Below are 23,745 nucleotides of genomic sequence, written 5' to 3' on the forward strand. Positions count from 1 at the left end.
TTAAACTAAATGGAAGGCTAATTGAGCACTTCTCATGAGAAAGAAAATGTTTATGGGATTGGATTGGTATAGTGATTCGGATTAGAGACATCTAATGCTTAGGTCGACGTGATTTCATTGTATTCAATTATATTGGAATAATTGATTGGTCTAGTGATTTGGATTGAAACAGCTAATGCTTAGGTCTATATGATTTCATTATATTCGGATTGAAACAGCTAATGCTTAGGTCTATGTGATTTCATTGTATTCAATTATATTGGATTAGATTAGTCTAGTGACTCGGATCGAAAACAACTAATGCTTAGGCTTATGTGATTTTATTGTATTCAATTATACTGGATTAAATTGGTCTAGTGACTCGGATCAGAAACAGCTAATGCTTAGGTATGTGATTTCATTGTATCCAATTATGTTGGATTAGATTGATCTAATGACTCGGTTAAGAATTATTTGATGCTTATGTATATATCAATGTGATTTCATTGTCCTTCATATTTTGTTTCATTTTCTCATAAGTGATTAACTAGTGTTGATGATAGGGGGAAGGTGTAAATAGGATGCTTGTAATGGCGGAATTTGTTAAAATTTTGAGATTTGTTTTTAATACTAAAGAATTGATTATTAATTGTATTAGCCGTGATATTTTTTAATGCATAATATGTATCGTAAATTGACTAACAATTTAACCTGTTTTTTTTTCTTGAGATAAGACCCTAAATGAGAGGTAAAAACGATAGATAAAAAAAATATGTAAATAAAAGATTTAGAGCGATTAAACCATGTGATTTTTATTAGTCTTACAAAATTCATTTGTTTCATAACAAGACTATTATTCTTGAACTTGTATTGTTTTTATTTTTTTTACAAATAGTACTTGTATTTATCGGTCATACTTAAGTCAGTCATGGATAATATTGTATGGAGTACAACATTTATTTAAAGGCAAAATTATCAATAAAAAACCTTGTTTCTAAGTCAATATATGAACTAGTACCGCAGTTTATGTTTTTTTGTCAACTAATATCTTGAATTAAATTTAGCTTTAAAAATGGCACCTTAATGATGGATTCCGCCCAAAAAGTCAAGTTTTCAATGTTTAACTTTCATTTTCCCTCCATCTTTGTGTGCGTGTGATGTCAATTTTGGCAGAATATGTCATAAAGGTGTCATTTATTAAAATAAAATTTAATTCAAGATATTATTTGACAAATAAAAAAAATAATGATATTAGTATGCAAATTGACTTTAAAAAGGTATTTTCTGACAAATTTGACTTATTATTAGTATTTCCTAAATTTTGGAACATTTTGACCGTAATTTATATTATGCATTCGGGAGCACTGTGCTATTTGTGCACCCCGTGCTAGAAAATAACATTAATAACTGTATTTTGACTATTACACTCAAACTGCACAAATCCTCACAATAATATATACTTTTATTTATTTCTAAAATACAAATCTAATTTTGCTCCAATTAGCTATCTTCCAAACACAACCAAAATATAAGTGCTCTTACGTTTTGATGCATGCTCCAACGGAGCATATCTTAGCATAGGAGATGGCTATTTATGCATTGCTTGTTAATTAAATGTACATAATACATGAATTTTATACATGAATGAAAAGGAGTAAAGAAGAATCAGGGGCCTTTACAGTTGTATTTACAAGTTCACAATCCAATCATGGTACTAAGCCTAATGAACTTTATGGAATGCATCAAAGAATTTTCCCTTCAATATACTAAACCAGTTGATCAACTTCTTATCAAAGGAAGTGGTCCAGCTAGCAATCTTAGCTGGGAATTGGTCCATGTATCGCATTGAGCTATAGGCGACTCCACCTAGTATGCACCCGATTGTTGGACCAACTACATAAATCCAAAGTCCTTTGTAGACGTGCATGACTAATGCTGGTCCTATACTTCTTGCAGGATTCATCGACGCTCCTGAAATCGTCCTGCAGTGTTAATATTTAGGTGAATTATTAGTTAAATATATGTTTAAACACAAAATAACTTAGGGAAAAACTTAGCAATTTGATAGAAACATACCCAGCAATCAGGGCATTCATGAGTACTGTCATGCCAATTGCCACCCCGGCAAACTGGTTATGCTGTAACAGCGAAAAAAAAGTGTGTCAGCAAACATTGCAAAGTAGCTAAATTGTAGATTAATTTGTTTAACCATTAGTTGAAGATGGAAAAAAAGAATTTATAGTTTGTAAGATTAGGAACATACTGCTCTTTCGTCGAAGGCAGTGCCAAAAATGACAAACATGAGGATGAAGGAAATAATGATTTCCATGACTACAGATTGAGCATCTGACCCAGAAGGCAGATTCCCAAAGTAAGCCTTAGGAGGTACATCAAGCAAAAGATATAAAGTGCCACTTGCAAGAAATGATCCCAATATTTGAGCACCAATATAAAAGGGAACCTACATAAAACAGAGAAATTAATAAACATATATCAGCAATCAAGAAAATCAGATTCCTATACTTAAAATTTATCAGTGATCATTCCTAGTAAATAATCGAATGCTGAGTGAAAATAAGATTGACCTGTTTCCAGGGAAACCCTCTGAGAAGAGCATAAGTAATGGTGACTGATGGATTAAAATGGCATGATATATGCTCCAAAGTGTATACTACAATCATGATAATTAAGCCCCAAGTGAAACAGATTCCGGGGTATGTCACTTCGCCTTTGGTCTTTTCCACTATGATTGCTGCACATCCTGTGAATACTATGAGGTATGTTCCAATGAACTCTGCTATTAACTGCGTGGAAACATAAAGCAAAATTTAGCTCCAGCATGATATAGGTGAAAATGAGCCCTAACAGTGTTATGTAAAATACAATAGGGGATATGAATATATGATCCTAACATTTTAGAGGGTAACAATTTATCAAGGGAATTTACCTTCTGCAAAGTGGTTGCTAACACAACCGGGAAGCTTGAACTAGAGGATACATTACTGGTAGGCACACTGGTGGTGACTGATTATTATTGCTTGTGCCGCGGGCAGATCCTTCTTCCATTTTCGAGAGCTCAACATCATCCATATGGGCAACCTTTGATGACATTGTTTAATATTTCTAGTTTCTAGCGATTGTAAGGTGTGTTTGAAATGTAACTTAGAAGAAGAGATGATGCTTGTGTTTTGAAATTGAATGATGAAAAATATCATGACCTTTGTTTTATTTATACTAGTAAACATTATGCTATTATATCAACACAAGATGAGTTTAGGAAGTATTCTTTTGTCTTGAAACCATTCTATATATTAAAAAAATATGATTTGATCATCAATGGTGATAATAAACATGACAAAGGAAAACTGTGTAATGAAAAACCAGTGGTTTTGAGATTTTAATTAGACAAAAACAAGGATTAGTTGCTGTTTTGTGATACTCGGGCAAGTTGGTAATATTTTATATTGGTAGAACAAACTTGTATATTCATTGTATATACTGCTCAACTTGGTATAACTTTTTCAAAAGTAAATTTTCTATTAGGAACTGATGGTGCATAAGTGGGTGTAGGTGTTTTTGGCTTTTTAGCATCTTGTGTAGAATTTGAACAAACCATATTATAATTTATAAATGTTGCAATTTCATAAAAACTCGGTCTTGCAGTACTTTGTTTTTCATTTTTAGTACAATGTGTGTGGCAAAAGAAAATTCATTGTTCTTGAAAAAAAAAAGTATTTGGTACAATTATATGAAACTTATCTTCCATTTATTTTTTTAAAAAAAAGTATATAAATAGTGCAAAATAAACTACAAGCAAAAAAAGAGAGGAAAAAAAAGCAATTCAAAGTTTAAAAGACGATCTTTACCATAATCTGGTTGATAGGAGTATGATTGTATGATTCTTTTATGTCTTTTACATGTCCCTGTAGACCAAAAGAACATTTTAAACTATCAATATAAATATACTTCGTAAATACTTAGTGGCAACAATACATATTTAGAAATACAAGAACAATAATCTTGACTTTTCTTCATTTTGCTCTATCAATAAAGAAGCAATAAGACGAAATCAACAAAGCAAAATAAGATAGAAGTTTTCTTTTCAAGGGAGGTGTTGATGATTAGTATCTAACAAATATTGAGTGGCTAGGCTAGTTTATTGTATATCACAGGTCATTTAAGTGTAAAGAATATTCTAAAAACACTGTAAAATAAGTCAAGACATCTAAGCTGTCCCATACTTAAGAGAGTTAATAATGAAAGATATGAATTAAGACAAATTAGTAAGGTGGCCTACTGCCCTTGATTAAATTGGCCTACTTTTTTGGCATTGACCACTGTTGACCTGCTTTGGCATGGCTAATGGCTATTCTGACCCGCTAAAGGCACGCATCACCTGACCCGTCCAATAGCCATGTCGACCTACTATTGACCCGCATCACTTGATGAACTGCCCAATAGCCATGTCTACCAACGAGAGTGTTAAGTTCACATATACTAGTCAAAGATATTTGCAAGTAATACATTTAGCCGCCTTGAGCCCACCTGTTCACTCCACGCTCCACCTTGTGTCATTGAAGCTAAATCAATTAGTTCCCTGTTCTCTGTCATCTATGGTACCAATGAGCTGAAAAATAATCTATAGATCGATAATGGAAGCTCTTTATATTGAAGCAGCAAAGGCAATAACTAAGCTGGTGATTACACGTCCTGTAGATCAGGCAAAGCTAGCTTGGGGAATCAAGCACCAGTTACAGAAGCTGAAAGATGAATTCACATACATCCAAGCTTTTCTTCAAGACAATGAAAGGTTGAATCAAAGAAATAGAGGAGATAGCCAAATTGTAAATGCTTGGCTCAGAAAAATCATGAATATTGCTTACCTAGCAGATGATGTTATGGATGACTACGCCTATGAAACCCTTCGCCGGAGATCAATTTCATGGGAATCAAAGTACAGCCACAACAATCCTCAATCAGGGAGGAAGCTATTAGCTCTCATAAAGCACAAGAAGCGATCATTCAAGAACAAATGTCGCAACTTCTCAACTCTCTCTGATTCTAATCCTTTAGCCTTCCGCTTTAGAATGTCTAGCAAGGTCAAGAGTGTTCTTAGGTCCTTTGATGACTTGTACAAGGATGCTAAAAGACTCGGTATTAGGCCAGCAGAGATAGTAGATGATGATCTACGAGGATCCAGCTCCAAAGGGATAATGAAGAAAAACACTGACAACAGCTTGGATGAAGTTCGAGAATTAGCAGTTGCACATAAGCTTGAATTTGTAGGGAGGCAACATGATCTAAAGGAGCTCACAGATGTTCTTTGTGATCATAGCAACAACGATGATGTCTCGACCATAGCCATTGTTGGTATGGGAGGTACTGATCTTTGTCATCTTAAAATAGTGTTTTTCTTTTCTCCCCTGATTTTCTTACTCCTACATATGATCAACCAGCTTATAAAACTCGTAATTTTTCTCCTATCCCCAAAACCATATTTTAGTTGCTATCTGGTTACAATTTCAATCTAAATTCTAATTCCAGAGTCTTCAAAGTTAATCACCAAAGGAAAAGAGGGGGAAAAAAAAAAGTCTTCAAAGTTGTGTAGTCTTTAGGGGAATCATCAGTTCAAACAGAGATCATGATTCTTCTCATCATTGCTACATTTATCAAATCTTATCTCTTAACTATAATCATTACAATTAACTTAACATAAGAATAGAACACTATAAAATAGATGTCAAACAAATTCTAGTTACCCAGAAATTTCAAAACACACAACAGTTAAACTTTTCAGTTTTCATGAATTTTAAATAGCAAGCAGACCATATGACATCATATTTTGGAATTACAGGTCTAGGAAAAACAACATTGGCAAGACAATTGTATGAACACGAAGCAATTGCTGAGCACTTTACAGAAAGATTTTGGATCTGCATATCTGATACCTTCACTGTGAGGAGGGTATTGTGTGTGATGTTTGAAAAGCTTACAGGAGGAAAATGTGAGCTGTCAAATACAGAAGACATTATAGAAAGGGTTCAACAGCTTGTCAGAGGTAGACGATACCTACTTGTGCTTGATGATGTATGGGATCAAAATCAAACCAAATGGAATTCTTTCAAGAACTCCTTGCGAAGAATAGGAGGTACCACGGGAAGCATGATTATAGTTACAACTCGCAACAAAGATGTTGCAAAAACAGCAGAGAGCCAACATATTCACCAGCTAACAGGGTTATCTGATGATGAAATCTGGGCCTTTTTTGTGCAGAAGGCTTTCCCAAAAGGCACAGCAACATCTCACCCAGGACTTGAGGAAATTGGGAGAAAGATTGTGAAAAAATGCAAGGGATTGCCATTAGCAATTGATGTGATAGGAGGCTTATTACGAATGAAGGAAGATCCAAGTGAGTGGAGATCTATTGAGAAGAGCACAATGTGGAGTCTTCCAGAAGAGAACAATAATATTCTACCTTCCTTAATGCTAAGTTTTAATAACTTGCCATCTACCTCTTTAAAACAATGTTTTGCTTACTGTGCAATATTTCCAAAGGAAGTCCTCATTGACCAAGAAGATTTAATCAATCTCTGGAATGCTCAGGGTTTCCTTCATTGTCAATCAGAAGGAAGAAATCTGACACCCGAGGAACTTGGAAGAAAATATGTTGATATATTGTTGAGCAGTTCACTTTTACAAGCAGCAACACGGTGTTCTATAGATGGTGATGTAACAGAATATCGTATGCATTATTTGGTGCATGATATGGCTCTTTACATCTCTAGACACGATTGGGTGATCTGGAAGGGGGTAGACAAGGCTAGTAATTCTTCTGGTGGTCGGCATCTAGCCATATTTCCTGAAGATAATGGCATAGCCTCAGAATCTCCAGTAGAAATAAAGATATGGTTAAGGGACTTACGGACACTACATTCTACTATTAGGTTGCCCATGGATCTTTTGGCACATGCCAAAAACTTGCGTGTCCTAAAATTAGCTGCAACTGGTCTAAAGAAAGTGCCTCTGGCTATTGGCAGGCTCGGTCATTTAAGATACGTAGACCTATCATATAATTCAATAGTTATGCTGCCAGAATCAATTACAAGCCTCTACCATCTGCAAACATTCAGGCTTTTCAGTTACAAGCTCAAGGAATTACCTCAAAAGTTGTATAGGTTAGTCAACTTAAGACATCTAGATCTTACATCACGTTCATGGTGCCTACCTAGAGGGATTGAACAGTTAACTGCACTCCAGACTCTACCAATGCTAGAGTTGAATGAAGGCTTTGGATGGGAAATTGGTGAATTGGGAGTTTTGGATGACATTCATGGCCTCTTATCTATCTCTGGACTTGAACATGTGAAGAGCAAGGGAGAAGCTGAAAAGGCGGGCATACACAAAAAAAAGGGCATTTCAGAGCTGCAATTAATTTGGGGATGGGGAAGGGCAAGCAATCACTTAGAAGTATTAGATGCTCTCCAGCCTCCTCCAAATTTAAAACTGCTCATGATAACAGGTTATGATGGTCCAAATTTTCCTTCATGGATGAGGAGTATGATGACTTTTGGTGAGGCTGGTACTTCAAGACCATTCTCTAATCTGGTGCATATTGAATTATTATATTGCAGAAGCTGCCAACAACTCCCTGCGCTGGGGCAACTACCATGCCTAAGGGATCTGTCTATGTACTCTATATGGTCTATCACATCTATTGGGGATGAATTTTATCATTCTAGTAATGATATTGAGGGCCAAGAGCCAATTGTATTTCCAGCCTTGAAAAAGCTAAATATACTTTGCTTTGAAAACTTAACGAAATGGGATCCCCCAACAAGTGGTGTGTTGGGAATAGAAACTAGTCTAGTAACACTAGCTACATCAGCCTTTCCCTTGCTTGAAATGCTAAGGATTGAGCTCTGTGACAAACTGGTCCAAACTCCTACCAGCTTCCCTTCTCTCAGGCATTTGCGGGTTGACAATAGTCTCAGAGGTCAAGCATTGTACAATGTTATAAGTGATAGTAGTAATGCACTTACCTCAGTCAATATCAATGAGGCGCCAGAGCTATCCCGACTTCCTGATCAGCTGAGTGATTGCACCAGCCTTGAGGAATTGGTTTTACGCTGTTGTTCTGATCTACAATCTTTGCCCAATGGACTGGGGACCCGGCTTACTTCCCTACTTCGTTTGTCCATTGTTGAGTGTCCAGAGCTGAGAGAGATCCCGGCCAGCATGGGGGAATGCTCCTCTTTGAAGAAGCTACACATACGCAATTGTCATAATTTAGAAGATATACCAGATTTTAGCCAGTTGATTCATATTGAGGAAATAGAGATAAATGGATGCAAAAAACTGGCTTGCCTGCCAAACGGGCTTCAAGTCCTTCCCTACCTCAGCTCTTTATCCATTGGAGGGTTTCAGTCCCTGGAAATTGAACTTACAGAATCAACTCAACTTCTGTTCCCAGCACTCAAACTGTTGAGGATTATGAATGATGAGTGTGTAGAGCAAGTACCAGAATGGATTGGGAACCTCTCATTACTGCAGAAATTGGAGCTGAAGTGTTGCGAGAATTTAATTCATTTACCTTCACATGCTGTCATCCAGCAAATGACCAGATTGACAGCACTTGTTATAAAATCATGCCCACTTTTACAGGACAGATGTGCAAAGGAGGATGGTCCTGATTGGGGAAAAATCTCCCACATTCGCTTCATTCAAGTCAATTCACAGATAATCCAAGAAATATCTGCATAAGCTTAATACTCCTTCAGTACTCCTGGTAAAAGCTTTTTACTCTCTGTCATTAGATCAAGCTGCAAGAAAAGTAAAGACAAAGTTATACCAAAATTTTATTCAAGACTAGTGATTTTTGTAGAAAAAAATTAAAATTGCAACATAAGAAGTAATCAACAGTTCAACACAATATAAGACCAACAATATGAAATAAATTAAATGTAGGACGGTGTTTTAAGATCAAACAACCTTTTACTTTAGGTTGGATATGATATTTTAAATATAAAAAAAGTCATACACCTTGTCATGTACCATCCTAATTTATGTTCTTCAGAAATCTTTCAATTATAAACAAGGGATATCAGATCAACACTTCACTGATAAAATATTGTTCCGTGTTCACAGAAATCAGAAATCAGACAGGCATCTGAGTTTAGATCATTCTCAAAAACACGCAGGCTCGCAGCAGCTTTTGATGCAAGTAATATGCTTCATGATTTGCCTATATATGTGCAAACTTATTTCATGATAGATTAAATACCAAAATCAAGGTGTTGATCATTTGCCTATATGTATGAATGATCCTACTTGATCAGCAAGTCCAGCATTGCTCAACAAATATTTGTCCTGTTACTACTACAGACTAGCATGGAGAAAGTATGGAACAAAAACCCTCTTTTTTTTTTCTTTTTTTGTTGTTGTTGTTGTTGTTGTAGAATTAGAAAGGTTATCGTTCATTGGATATGATGTGATTCATATGAATAAAATTGTTATGTCAAAAAAACAACAATTACCATTTTTTCACAATCACCATCGATATGTTATATTTTATTGCTAAAATCCACAAGCTTAGCTGGTGATTGATTATGATAGTCCAAATATCATAATATTAATTGAGAAACACAACATCAAAAAAAGAAGCTCAAAAATACCAACATGAAGAGATTCATCAGACTTGAGGAGTTGAGGATGTAAGAACATAGCTAGTTGAAAATAGTAAAAGAAGCATAAAATTAATGTCTCATTCCTTAATTAATCTGTCCCTAAAACAGAATGGATACATACTACTATCTTAAATTTATAGGATATGCAATAAGACATTAATCTGCACTGATTCATTGTCTGCTGCAACTTATAAATTTCGTGACCTGTTGGTATAACACTAACTCAATTCCTCCTCCGTGTACAACAATGACAGTAATGCATAGTAGCAGCAATAGTTAACAAAAACGTTTTCTCTAAGCTCGGGAAGCAACATAGTCCATATATGTATATAGGATGAATATAATAAGATGGCACAAAACCACAAAAATCAGCAAATATTCAGTTATACTCAAATAAGCCATCTCATGTTTCATTTAGGACGTGCTTCATTATTGAAAATAACTTTTAAAGTAGCGGTTAGCATTTTAACCCAGTCAAAATGCAAATAAAGTTGGAAAGTAATGTTTTGAATAATGTAGTGGTTTAGGGAAGCTGTAAGACTTGGAAGTAACTATTTTTAACCACATAATTAAAAAAAAAACTAAAGCTAGTTTTACTGTGAGCCCATACATAAACAATTAATCACTACTTGCTAGAGGAACAATTATTCGCTATTACAACAACTAATTTTCGTCGAACATACCCAAAGGGTCATTGATTGCTTAAAGATTGCTCATAAAAGTCACGTCATTTCAAATCATATCCCTATTGAATTAAAACAAATAAGCACAGTAAACCCTAATAAATCTGACTTGAGTAAATAATAAAAATAAAAAATAAAAACAGTAGAAAAAAATCCCCCTTTCAAAAACCTAAATTCCCAAAATACATAAAATAATGTAATTAGCTGCAATTGTTAATATCAATTGATTTCGTTTGTATTACAGCTAAATAACAAACATTATGAAATTATATCGTTTGGTTACAATATACAAACATATTCATCACAAAAACGGATAATTATGTCCAAAAAACCCTATTTAAAATTTGAAATAACATAAATTCATAATAACAAAGAAATTAAGAAAATTCAGAAGTTCCATTAACAAAAAGAGTGAATTTACCGCTTAATTTCTGATGATAAACTCCAGAATTCATCATGTTGCTCAGCAATTCTGCATGTCGAGTTGTTTTCTTCGATTCACGCGGGAAATGGAAGAGAGATATGGGCCGAGTTTTATAAAAGCCCATCCTAATATTCTGGGCCTTTGATATAAAGCCCAAAAGTCGGTTTGTTTCAAGTTAGGGCTTGTTCTGATTGACTAAAATGAGCTAAATTGTTTTATGAGAGAAAGAAATTAAGAGTTGAACTGAAAATAATCTAAAGGGCCTGTTCTTATTGACTGAAATGAACTGAATAGTTATAAGAGAAGGAAATTAGGAGCTTAACTGAACTGAAAATAATCGTATGAGAACAGGCCCTACTCTAACAATTGTTACTTTCTTTTTGTTGATGCAAATCTTGCAATGGTTTTTATTTGATTGTTACAAACTTGCAATTCATTCTTGTTATTATAGAAATGATTTGTTTTGTTATTTTTTTACGTTGTTCATGCTAACACTATTTTGCTCTTTTGAGAAAAGATTGTTGGTAGCAAAGTAACAAAAATTTGAGATGAAAAGAAATACTAATACGTAGTATTTTTCATAATAATAATAATAAGTAATAAACCCAAGAGCTGTGATTTTACTCGAATGTCGTATTCTTTCACAAAAAAAAAATGAATACATCATTATCCAAAATACTTACATTTATTCTGTCTAGTTTTTTCACCCTATTTCTATCCAAACCTTGCTATAAATTGAACAAAATTCTAGAAAAATAAACCAAAGGCTTCAAACCTTTGACATGGTCCTAAGAAAAGACGAACTTTTTGTTAACTCCCTAAGAGGTTTGTCCGTGAACCTAATGAGATTATAAGTCAATCCTCCGGCAATAGTCCCAATTGGTGGTCCTATTATGTATACCCAAAGCCCTTTGAAGTTTTGCTTCATGATTGCAGGTCCAATACTGCGTGCTGGATTCATTGATGCACCCGAAATTGGCCTGTAACATTAGTACTCATATATTTAGTAACATAACCATGTTGGACATCAATGTAACATGATGTAGGTGAAAACTTACCCCGCGACAAAAACATTCAACATTATAGTCATTCCAATAGCAATTCCTGCCAATTCTCCTATCTACAATGCAAAAGGTTTTGTAATCTTAAAGAAAGAAATCATCGAAACAGAGAAAATAATGTAAATTTTGCGCGATTTACTCACCGCTCTAGAATCTGTTGCAACTCCAGAAATGACGAACATCAACAAGAAAGATATAATGATTTCTATTCCTAGGGATTGCCCATTTGAGCCTGCAGGAATGGTGCCAAAGTACGCATTTGGTGTAACATCGAATATGGCACATAATGTACCACTAGCCAACATTGAGCCCAAAATTTGTGCAATTACATAAAGAGGAACCTACAACAAACATTAATCAAGGCCTTCATGACATGAAAAACGAGTATACCTTAACTTGTCTACAATTTTTGGATCGCCAAATCATTTGCCTAGCAAATGACATAACGTGCCAAATATGAAAGTGAACACAACGTCACTCCACATTGTCTCCTCAGAATCTCTTATTATGTTAAGCCTAATATTGTATAGCTAATGGGCCAGTGTTATCGACCCTAATCTCTCATTAGGTTCTATATATATACTTTTTTTGCCCATCTAGGTTCTATATATATACTTGTTCATACAGTAATACAACTAAGGAAAAGCTTGAGTATTGCGTATGAACAAGTATACATAACATTGGCCCATTAACTATACAATATTAGGCTAAACAGATTATAAAAAGTTATCTATCTTCATAAAAATTGAGTAAACCAAGTTAGATACTAACCTCCTTATAAGGGAAGAGGCGACAAATGGCAAAAGTAAGAGTAACCGCAGGGTTAAAGTGGGCACCCGAAATATGGCCAACAGAATAAACCATAACCATAACAATGAGACCCCATGTCACACATATTCCAGGAAATGTGACTTTGTCATCGTACAAATTATTCACCACCACAGCGCCACAACCCGCAAATATTACAAAGTACGTACCAATTGCTTCAGCCATCATCTATAACAGAGAAAATTAAATAAATCATGTTTGACGAAGTTAATTATTCAACAATACATCTATTGTATATACAAACCTCGTAGTTCAGTTTTAAGATATATTGATTCGCCAATGATCTTGTAAGCTATAACAAAATCTAATTGAAAAAAAATAATCAGTCTTAGATTCAAATATTGTGAATTAAATCCATAATAACACTTTTTGTACATAAATGATGCTAATCACTTAGTAACGCCATTATGAAAATATACGAATTATGAAACTTTACACATATTTAAATCAACAAGCTTGATTTCAAAGTGATTAAAATAATTTTAATCGTAAAGTTAATTCAACATGATACTACTTGTGTACATATAAGCCTATAACCTATTGTTTTAATGTGAAATTACTATGCAAATATGATGATTAATTTACTAATTGACTAACCTTTTGTGCGAGACAAACCACATATGGAGAAGAACAAAAATATCGAAACTTGTTAGAGGGAACTCCATTGCCTTCTTCAACAATTTCATTTGTCATTGCTTAAAAAAAACAAAAAGATAATCAAGTTTTTTATTTTTTTTTTGGTTAAATCAAATTATTAATTACTAGTATAAAATATAGGGATGAATGATAATATGATAGGGAATAATCTCTTTTTTATACTAAGAAATATTTATTTCCTTTTTTATGAAATCACTAAGTAAGGGGAAGAAAAAGAAACAAATCGGATAATAGAGTAAGGTAGATAATTTTTAAAAAAGAAAGGGAAAAAAAATTAGATTTGAGAAGATTAATCCTAGTCATTTTTGTTTGTTTTAGAGAAAGTTTTTACCGTACGAGTAGGGAGTAAAGTAATTTCTTCTTCTAAATTTCCTATGATTACCAGATTATTCGGATACATATTAACGGCCTTTATCCAAATTGGTTTAATTATGTCATCTAATCCTACCCATTAATTTAAATTAATAACCGTTTTTTTCTTTTTATTCATATGGAGACCAAATGTATTGAGAGATAAGAGGTTTAAAAAAAAATGAACCTAGAATGTATCCACAAGGACAGGATAAAAGAGGTGATAATTACTTAATTAGTGTGTGTTCTTTTCATGATTTTAAATTTTTTAAACTTAATTTATTATAGTGACTTTATCTGAATTTATTAAAATTCATTCGACCTTACCAAATCTTGATATAGTTGTAAGTTGAAATATCTATTCACATATTTTTACTTATCTAAATTAAAGTGAGTATATCCAAACTTAATTAAATTTGTTACATTTATATAAGAAATAAGATTAACATAACAAGCCCCAACTCTCATCAAAACTTGTTTTAACTTAGGGTGTAATCTATTCAATTGATTTTCATTTATTATTAAAACTTACTTTAGTTGTAGTTTGAACTTGGGTAGCCCTTATCTAAACTTATATTTCCTGAACTTAACTTATCTTAGCTAAATTTTTCTAAACTTATTAGAGATGAATAAAACAAGCCCTTAATTTTCTTAAATGAACTAATTGGTAAACATCTTTCAAAAAAAAAAAAAAAAAAAACTAATTGGTAAACAAATTTTAGGTTACTTGTAGCATTGTAGGAAGGGAAAAACAAAAAAATTTATATGCCATAGGCCCATAATGATTGGGCTTACAAAGCTATAAAATCTAAAGATTAAAACTGTCTTTCAATTCACGGTGATTTCAGATTCTCTACACAAATTATGTCAATATAAACAAAACCATTTAAAATTGCTGCAAAAACAAACGTGTAAGTGTAATACAGATACTGGAATTTGATTTTGACACCCTTTTAATTGATTTAGGCACTCCTTATGTGAGAAGAGAAAACTCAATTAAGGGGTGTGCCAAAATCAATTAAGGGTGTGCCTAAATTAATTAAGAGTGTGTCAAAATCATTTTCCACAGATCCAGTTTGTTGAGTTGTTGAGTTTGCCCTTTTGTCAATCATCAATCTAGAAGACAAAATACTGCTTGTGTGCCATGGTGGTCCATATAAGAACATGCTAACACCAAACACCTTCCCCTGCTTGAAACAAGACATCCATGAAGTTTGGGTGATCTACTTATTAGTTATCACTTCATTTATTTGGTCTTGTTTAGTATCAACAACTCAAAATGGTCCCTCCATTTAATCCAAATTAGGAAGGTACGGTGTTTACCCAACACCCCGGGATATAAAGTTTCTTCCTTTAGGTTGTTCGTTATTCATTTGAGTTGTTGAGCGTCTTAGCATACATAAGTTTAGACAAAATAATATCAACCTACATCCGTGCATGCATGACACACACTAAAGGCGCTTGTTATATCTATGCATGTCATTTACCGATTTACGGGATATTTAAATGCACCTTCCTTTAGACACAACTATTATATTATACAAGAATCATATCATTGTGGGGGGAGCAATCAAACAAAGGCTACAAAGCACATATGTAACTATTTTCACTTTCTTTTTACGGAAAAGCAACATAAATTGACATGGTTATATCAACCACTAATCTTTCTTGGAAAATGATACTCCTATGTAATGTATGTAATGACCTATGAGAAAAGCAAAGTTCCTCAATTTAATAAAGAAAAACGCACAATTTGGAAGAGGACAAAAATAATTGAAGAGAAAAAAGAATGGAGGATAATAGAAATAAGCTATTATGTATGAAGTATGATGTATGTGTTAGTCAAATTTATGCTACCTCTTTTCTCTTGGGTGGGGTTTTGCATATTCCTCCCAAAAATGTGCACCAAATACAAGATCTTTCATTGCGACAATAAACAAGGATTTCTGAATTTCAAATCTTATCTATAACCTCACATCATCAGCATTCAGCAATTCAAATCCAGCAAGTTCATAACCGCACCCCCGACCACCCGTTACAGTTATCGCTATATCGGGGTTTTATGAAGTTATAATACGGAGTAATGCAGCAATAATTACGTGATCTGGAAGACTGGAACTACCATATCATCTGTGGTACCAGAAGGTAATAACATATTGACTGTGTAAACCACATCCGTAGGTGAGAGTAGCCTTGAAACTGCGGCTACCAAGTAACGTCATTTAGAGTTCTGTTTAGAAGCCCAGAATGTCAACATTCACAAATATCAGCAGTTAAAAATGGGAAATCCGAAACTGTAAGAAAGGCATATGAAAGATTTTGATTTCAGAATAAACATTACATGTTTCATTTAACAGTTTCCTTTACAGAACAATAAACTACTTGAGAAAAAGAAGTTTTTTTTTTTTTTTTTTTTTTTTTTTTCTATTTTTATCCCCACCATATCAACCAGTCACTCGATACCATAGACTATGGCCTGGACTGGCATTTTCCATTGTATGCACAGTAGTATTATGAACTTTCTCATTTGGCCTAATTATCATATTTCACAAAGCTTACCAAGAAAAGCATATGGGAAAAAGCATGTCCCGAATTGAAGAAGAAAAAAGAGAGGCTATAATTAGTTTATCATATGATTGATTATTTGGAAGAAACTTGAGAGGCGCAACTGGCAATAGACAGATCAGAAGGGGTGCATACCAGAGCCCTTTGCTGCAAGTGTCTCAAGCTTTGTTCCATGCTAACTTGCACCATATCAGCGAGCATCTTCTTTGCCTTTCCCGACTGTTCCTCACCATCCATTTGCGAGATGATGTTGCAAACAATGTTCTCCAAAGTATCAGGTTGGAAATCTGTCCTTGGGTAAGGAGAGTCTCTAAGCAGTCTCAGCAACAACTGGGCTTTGTTCTGTGACTTGGGAGTCCCTTGAACAGTAAGTTCAAGTAACCCAGGTATAACCCCTTCTCTTAAGATTGGGTCCCGGTACTTGCATCGATCTGTCTCACACATCTTTAGGAGTGCCCCAACAGCATGCTCCTTACTCTGAAGAGATCCACTTTCGAGGACCTCCACCACTGCAAGCACACCTCCTTCTTCAGAGACTAAAGTATTCCTACCCTCATCAAAGTTTACAAGAGATTCTAAAAGGGCTGTGCATTTTTCAGCCGTTTTTGAGGATTTCTTGCAAGTTTTGAGCAAGTCAACAATGAGAGGAATGGGGTCTGTCTCAAGGATTAGGGTAATGTTGTCTGAGTGAGTGGAGAGGTTGTAAAGAGCCATGACAGCATCAACCTTAGCTTGTGGGGTGCCGATTTCTAGAACATCTACCAATAGAGGGATTGCACCAGAAGCAGTAATGGTTGGCTTGTTTACTGAAGATGCAGAAAGCGTTAGCAAAGCAGCAGTAGCATGTTCTTGAAGACGTGTGTTTGGCGATTGGATGAAGCTGATTATTGGACCTAATGCACCCGCTGCCACAATGCTGATCTTGTTCCTAAGTAGCAATAAATTCAAAAACTGCAATCAATAGGCTGTTAAACACATAAATGTACAACCATTAAGTTGACTAAAAATCCACTGACACATCAAGCGCACAGGTTATAGACATTTTTTACAAAACAATCGTTTACTGGACTGTATTGATTAAGACATGCTACAAAAAAGTTACTAAGCATAAGATCTTACGGATTATGGAGTCATGCTAGTTACTAAAATTGGCTAAACAGGGGATATAGCAAACAGATTTGAATTTAAATTTTGTTAATCGTGATAAGGCACCGTCTTGTCTGTCAACAGGAGATGAATATGGTAGTATTCTATTTCAAGTGCCAGTATAAAAAAAATTGCTTTCTGTTGAGATTATAAGTTCTGGTTGAGATGAAGTGGACAACCTATTCAACTAACAAAACTTCATTTACATCTGAAATCCGAATTGTAGAATTAAACAAAGGTTACACCTAGAAGTTTAGAACATTTGCCATAACTCATACGGTTGTAAAAAGTCATACAAAAGGAGAATATTAATCTTGAGATTGCTTCTTTAACTTGAATAAGATAAAAGTACAATATGCTAGCAACATGCATACCGAATAGGCGAATAATCCCCAATAATACTATACTTAAATGCAGGCTACTACACATTAAGTGATTAAACACTTATTAATTCTTCTTCAATCTTAACAAATAAGTTACTGCAGATTAGAGAAAGGTCGATTTTGCTTTTCAGCAACTGCAGTAACACGCAAAGTAGATTAATTAATTCCTATATTAGGATAACTATCTGTATACAGATTAAAAGTGACAAAAGTTTTAAGCAAAGTAATAACCCAATACAAAAGTTTAAACAGGATTTACTTTCCAAATTACATTATTTAATTTTTCTTTATGATGTTTCTTTGCATGATACAATGGAATCCATCCACGTGACCACATCACATGATAATAAAAGCAAAGAAACTATTTTAGAATAAATGGAAAAATCTAGAAAGAGAAAAAGAAAAGAGCATAAACATCATGAGCTAAAGAATCTTGCTATCCATCAATTTCAGCAATTTTAATTTGCAATATGAATTATACTCCATACACGATAAATTAATGTGAACCAGGACTATTTATTACCGAGTAGCAACAAATTCATTATGTTCTTGATTACACCTCGCAAGATGTACACGAGCTTTTTGTTACTCGTCGGGGCTACTTTTATGCAAAATTAAGTTTCGATACACCTAACTCAAGGTACACACGGGAAACTAATGAATTATTCCAAATTGTTTAATAACTACTGTTACTCCAAGAAAATGATATTGTTCCATTTTTTTAAAAGAAAATTCTCTAAGATTAGTGCAAGCCGCAAACCAAGACTTTTAATCTTCAATACTAGTACAAGTAATTTAGTGTTTTATATTCGCTGACCAAAACACAAATATATCGATAGAAAATTCAGTAAATCTGATTCCTAAGAATTATTCGAAACGAAAATGATCTAAACCAAGAATTTCAATTACCTAAGAATATTCTCATTTTTTATAAAATTATCCAAAACCCAATAACATTAATAGAATAATCTCCCAAATTTGAAGATTAATTTCAGTAATTACAATAAACCCCACTTCAAATCAATCAAGAAGCTTAATCATCCATATTAGCAATTTAATCAAAACTCCCCAAATTACCCTAAAATGAACCAATAAACCCAGAATTACAATCATATTACAGTAAAACACCAAAAATGAATAAACAATTATAATAGAATGAAACCCATTAAACTATTAACAAAATCAATTAAAACCCTTAACAACCCAGATTATAAATTAATCAAATATCAAGAATAATTTCAGACAAAAACAAAAACCCTAAAAAGACACGATCTTTCGCAAAATCCAACAACACCAACAACCACAATTAGAATCAAAAAATCAAAAATTAAAAAAAAAAAACCAATAATAAGAGTGACTCACTTTTCGTCTTTAACGGCGAGATTAAGAAGAGCGAGTAAAGCAGACTCAGTAGAAGAGAGTGAGTCAACTCGGAGCATTGAAACGAGTTGAGGAATAGCAGGGGAAAGTTGACGACGACAACGGTGAGATGTTTTGGTAAGACGACGGATCTCTTGGGCAGCTTTGATCTTTGAATCTGAGTCGTCTGATTGAATAAAGTCAAGAACTTGATTTACACTAAGGTGGGTTGCGGTTGCACTGGATCCCCCCACCACCCCACCAAAATCCATTCTTTGTGTTTTGGGGGAAGGGGGTGTTTGGGGGAATAAAAGGGGGGAATTAAAAAGAGGAGAAAGAAAACGTAACGAAAAATTGAGGAGAGAGAAAGAAGAAGAAGAAGGAGGCTTTAAGCAAAAGAGTAAGGAAAGATGAGGAGAGAGAAAATTAGGAGGTTTTAACGGCTCCTTTCGGACGACAGTTGGGGGGGAGTTTTAGATTTTTATTAAAAGAAATGAAATGAAATTGGATGTTTGATGTTTGTATTTGGTGTGTGTGTTTGGTTTGGTTTGGTTTGGTTTGGTTTGGTGGAGGAGAAAGAAGGGGGATATACTAAGTGACGAAATTAGTGAGGTGAGATTAATTGGTTTTAGTTTGGGTTGATTTAGGTTTATTACAAGTATAATCTTTTGATTTGTCATGTTTTTGATGCCGCTAAGTAGTCTTATAGTGTTCTAGTCTCTAGTGGCAGTCTTATAGATGACACAAGTCGGATAGATTGTAATATGACACTAGTCGGATAGGTTCGAGGTATGTAAAGGACGGAAATATATTACACGGATCGGATTGTTACTATGTTTATTCAGTTATATGTCTTTTATTAACTCACTGTTTTGTGATTCAAAAACACGTTGCAATAACTCTGTATTTGGTATTGGCATGTTAATCTGACATAGACAGATGTAGTCATGTTTCAAGTAAGTTGTGGTTAAAAGGACATAGCACAAGACTATTGTCTTGAGCTTAGTTAGCCCTTAAATTTGTCAAATCATTGTAATTAGACCCAAAAAAGCACAATCAAACCTAACTATTTTTCACCCAAAGTCTTGCAAAATATAAACTTAAAGTTATCCTTAAGATTGGAGAATAAGAACTTCATTATTTTGCTGGAGGACAAGGAGGGTTCTTTTGGCCTTATGGTTGACTAAATAAGAGTTCAATTCTTATCCAACCTTTGTATCTCTCTTTTGGTTAAACAAAATTAACTATTGTTTCTGGAAAACAGAGTATTCCTCGGGGTTACGGTAATAATGTCAAGATGTCTAAAGGCAAGGTTCAATGAGTGTCCGAATTTCCTTTAGCTATGCCTGGCTGTCCGAGAGCTAGGCCTGCAAAAGAGAAAGAAGGTTAGCTGCCCCGGGGGTGTAACCCGGAAAAGCCCCTCCGATGCTTAAGTCAGCGACCGTACTTTAGAGAGAGAAAGTAGAGAGAGAATTAGGAAAAAGTTACCATTGCTAATGATTGGAGAGCTATTTATAGATGTACTTTCAGGTGGCAGAAGTTGTACTTAGTTGGATAGATTAGGGGTAAATCCGTACTTAGTATTGACTAATGATGGGCTGGATAATGGAGGGGTATTTTCGTAATTCCAGGTCAATGGGCTTAGGACAATGGACTTAGCCCAAACAACTATTGTTTCTCTAATTGGTTATAGATGCATAATCTTACATAACACGTGATTCTAAATTTTCTATAAACTCCTTCAATTTGTGATATCTTCCAATATATTTACAAGCTTCCGGATAAAACATTTCTAATTTATCTATCTTCTTAAACGATTACCTACTTCTTTAGATTCTCATGATATTGTGGAAGAACGAGATTGGTAGATATCATTAATCAATGAAAATTCCATTCATTAACCATTATGATGAGACTTATACTTTTTAACCGCCACGATATACCCATATTGGCCATATACCATTCACAATTCATTTTATGCATTCAAATAATCAATTAAAGTGATGATGAAAAGATATGTACTATATCGTTCCAAAGCACAATAATAATTAAAACCGTTAAATAAATTAGTCTTTTCCTATTTAACTAATAAATTAAAATCTCATTTTCAATTAATCACTTTGTCACTTTTTTCATAAACCTCACTTGATTATGCTAATAGTTACACCATTCATTCCTAATCCTATGAAAAAATCAGTCTAATCCTACCTAAAGTTGACTGATGTCCATTCAATTTCAAACTTATTTAATTTACTTTTCAATTTTACATCCTTGGTAAAATATTCTGTATTCTTCTTCAAGTGAAATAAGAAGGTACACTTTGACTTTTGGTTGTTTATTAAATTAGTCAACTAGCCTGGTATATTAGCTAACATTCCCCTGGAATTCCAAATTGCAAGTGGGGGGCTTAGCAACAAATCACAGTCGATCTTCAAATGCAAGTGCTTTTGATATTTATTATATAAAATACTTTGTATTATAATAACTTAATACAAGATCAGTTACATACGGAACTGATTGATAACATTATTAGTCCGTGTTAAACTAGCTAGTAAGCTAAGCTAGAATTATTGGAGTTTGCTTCAACCCGTGTAAATTGGATCGAATCTGTATGGTATCTCACTGGGTGTTTGAGATTTGTGTGTCTTTCGTTTTGGACACTGTAATCGCAAAATCGTGATGATGTCAGTTTCGTCGTAACATCTTTGTGTGACTAACTAGTCTTGACTCTTGAGTTGACATTATTCGGAGTATTATGTTAGGAATTAACTATCTATGAATTGAAATTGAATAGTGACTTATTTATTGTATTTTGATAAACGCGGACCTGGGCCGAGAGTTCACTTCACAAGATCAAAGGAGGTTCCATTCCAAAATCATATGGTAATAGGAGGAGTAGCCCCTTAGCCTCCTTATAAAGTGTTTAACTCTTTCTTTTTCAACCAATGTGGGACTCTTACATGTGTTACTTGGTGGGATATACTTCAACATATTTAATTTTTGTTACGTATCTCACTTATATACGTAGTGTTAATCAGGTAAAACTTACACAACTAGACAAGACAAGTGGATAAAAATTATATTCAAAATACGAAGTATAATAAATGAATGCTGGAGATCGGATTCTCATATATACTTTTAGGAACGAACGAACTTTAATTTTTATTTATCAATCTTTGTTGTTATGGATAATTAATTTAGTAGTATAGATCAAAACAATTAGGGTACTCCTACCTATAGAAAAGTCGTGAGAGCTGTGATTTCCAGAAAAAAAAAAAAAAAAAAAAAAAGATTAAGCTGACTTACAAGGCTAGCCACTCAGTTGAACAAGATAGCTAGAGAAACCACAAACCAACTAACAAATTAAAAACTCATGGCCGTTGCTTTTTTGGGAGCATAATTCATTTTACTCCTTATTTGATGGTCGTAGCTCGATATAAATATTTTTTAAGGTTGAATAGTCAAAACCATTAGCTTGTACAATAGTTACAGCAGCCTTTTTTCTTTTTCTTTTTCTTTTATTTTTTTTTCTTTTTCTTTTTTTAATAAATGATAATAAATCCAAAATAAAACAAGACTCTATTGCAAATTTTGCAATGAACTATGAACTGATGAATTCTCTAGACAATTTGGTCCATACGGTAAGTGCCATAGATGGGTAAGATATTAGTACACGGGTATATGGCCATGTAAGATTATGTTTACCTCATTACTTTTGTAACCTACATATATTTGTGATTAATAGATACAGAATTAACGAATGCTTAATCTATTGACTCTTAAATTATTTTTTCTCTTCGCAATTCTTAATTAAAATATGTGACAAGAGGACATGTTAAGCTTATAAAAAATTGGAGATATACACTAAGTATTTCTTCAAATTATATTGTACACTGTTGAAGAATAAATTGCAGTATTTTAAATTTCTACTCATATAAAAGATTGGCAGTTAATTGCAGACAAAATATTAGGTTGCAATGTACTCTAAAATCTAAATCGATCAAATAACTTGTTGATTGCACGTGATCTAACTAAACTAAGCAAAATTGTGTATTGTTAAGTTAAAAATTTTATGAAATTAATTAATTAAGTGCCTGAATTGCGTGATCAGAACATGTTGTTGCACAAACCCATTTTAATTGGGTCAGCTCATCAACCAACGGGGCCCAGCTACGCTTTCGGCTACAAATAACAATTTTTATTTTCTGATTTCATATTTTTTTTTAAGAAGATAAGTTTATCCAAAATATATTATGGATACTTTCAAAAAAAAAAAAAAAAATATATATTATGGATGAAAAATTCCTTCCTTGCAACTCAAGGGTTTTTACTTGAAGACTTGCTTTTTGTATGAATGTTATATTCAATATTTGGACGACATTCTACCTCTCATTTTCATTTTTTTTTCCCTTTTTCTAGTGGGGCAAACATTTTTTTGAGGAAAAACAGACATTTTTACTACTTGAAGATCAATGCTGACATAGTAACATGAATATTGATATATTCGATCAACATTTCAACCTACAATCTTACATTTTCATTTAAGACTTCCTTCGTTATAGTAATATTGTAACAATTGAATTTTCGTCTCGTAATATACTTTCATAATATTAATTCTTTCTAATT

General features: G+C 33.7%; 3 protein-coding genes and 1 pseudogene across 4 annotated transcripts; 1 reads left to right on the forward strand and 3 right to left on the reverse strand.

Moving 5' to 3' along the window:
* Window positions 1-1,699: 1,699 nt before the first annotated feature.
* On the reverse strand, window positions 1,700-3,090 carry LOC145595967 (putative aquaporin NIP-type; annotated as a pseudogene).
* Window positions 3,091-4,631: 1,541 nt separating this feature from the next.
* On the forward strand, window positions 4,632-9,460 carry LOC145596041 (putative disease resistance protein RGA3). The gene is made up of 3 exons (XM_081652475.1): window positions 4,632-5,358; window positions 5,834-8,764; window positions 9,124-9,460. Exons 1-2 carry the CDS (start codon window positions 4,632-4,634, stop codon window positions 8,737-8,739), a joined length of 3,633 nt encoding a protein of 1,210 aa, XP_081508601.1. The 3' UTR covers window positions 8,740-8,764; window positions 9,124-9,460.
* On the reverse strand, window positions 8,742-13,351 carry LOC145593867 (putative aquaporin NIP-type). The gene is made up of 6 exons (XM_081650232.1): window positions 13,256-13,351; window positions 12,602-12,826; window positions 11,974-12,171; window positions 11,828-11,889; window positions 11,545-11,749; window positions 8,742-8,798 (listed from the first exon to the last, which is right to left on the reverse strand). Exons 1-6 carry the CDS (start codon window positions 13,349-13,351, stop codon window positions 8,742-8,744), a joined length of 843 nt encoding a protein of 280 aa, XP_081506358.1.
* A 2,009-nt stretch (window positions 13,352-15,360) lies between these two features.
* LOC145595345 (uncharacterized) lies at window positions 15,361-19,510 on the reverse strand. Of its 2 annotated transcripts, XM_081651739.1 has the most exons (3): window positions 19,123-19,510; window positions 16,367-17,159; window positions 15,361-15,896 (listed from the first exon to the last, which is right to left on the reverse strand). In XM_081651739.1, exons 1-3 carry the CDS (start codon window positions 19,389-19,391, stop codon window positions 15,885-15,887), a joined length of 1,074 nt encoding a protein of 357 aa, XP_081507865.1. In that variant the 5' UTR covers window positions 19,392-19,510; the 3' UTR covers window positions 15,361-15,884. The 2 variants fall into 2 exon arrangements, with proteins under 2 accessions (XP_081507865.1, XP_081507864.1); XM_081651738.1 differs by lacking the exon at window positions 15,361-15,896 and having other exon boundaries at window positions 15,962-17,159.
* Between the last annotated feature and the right edge of the window lie 4,235 nt (window positions 19,511-23,745).

This window comes from Chenopodium album, chromosome 19 (genome assembly GCF_948465745.1).
Source record: "Chenopodium album chromosome 19, dcCheAlbu1.1, whole genome shotgun sequence".
Classification (NCBI taxonomy): Eukaryota; Viridiplantae; Streptophyta; class Magnoliopsida; order Caryophyllales; family Amaranthaceae; genus Chenopodium; species Chenopodium album.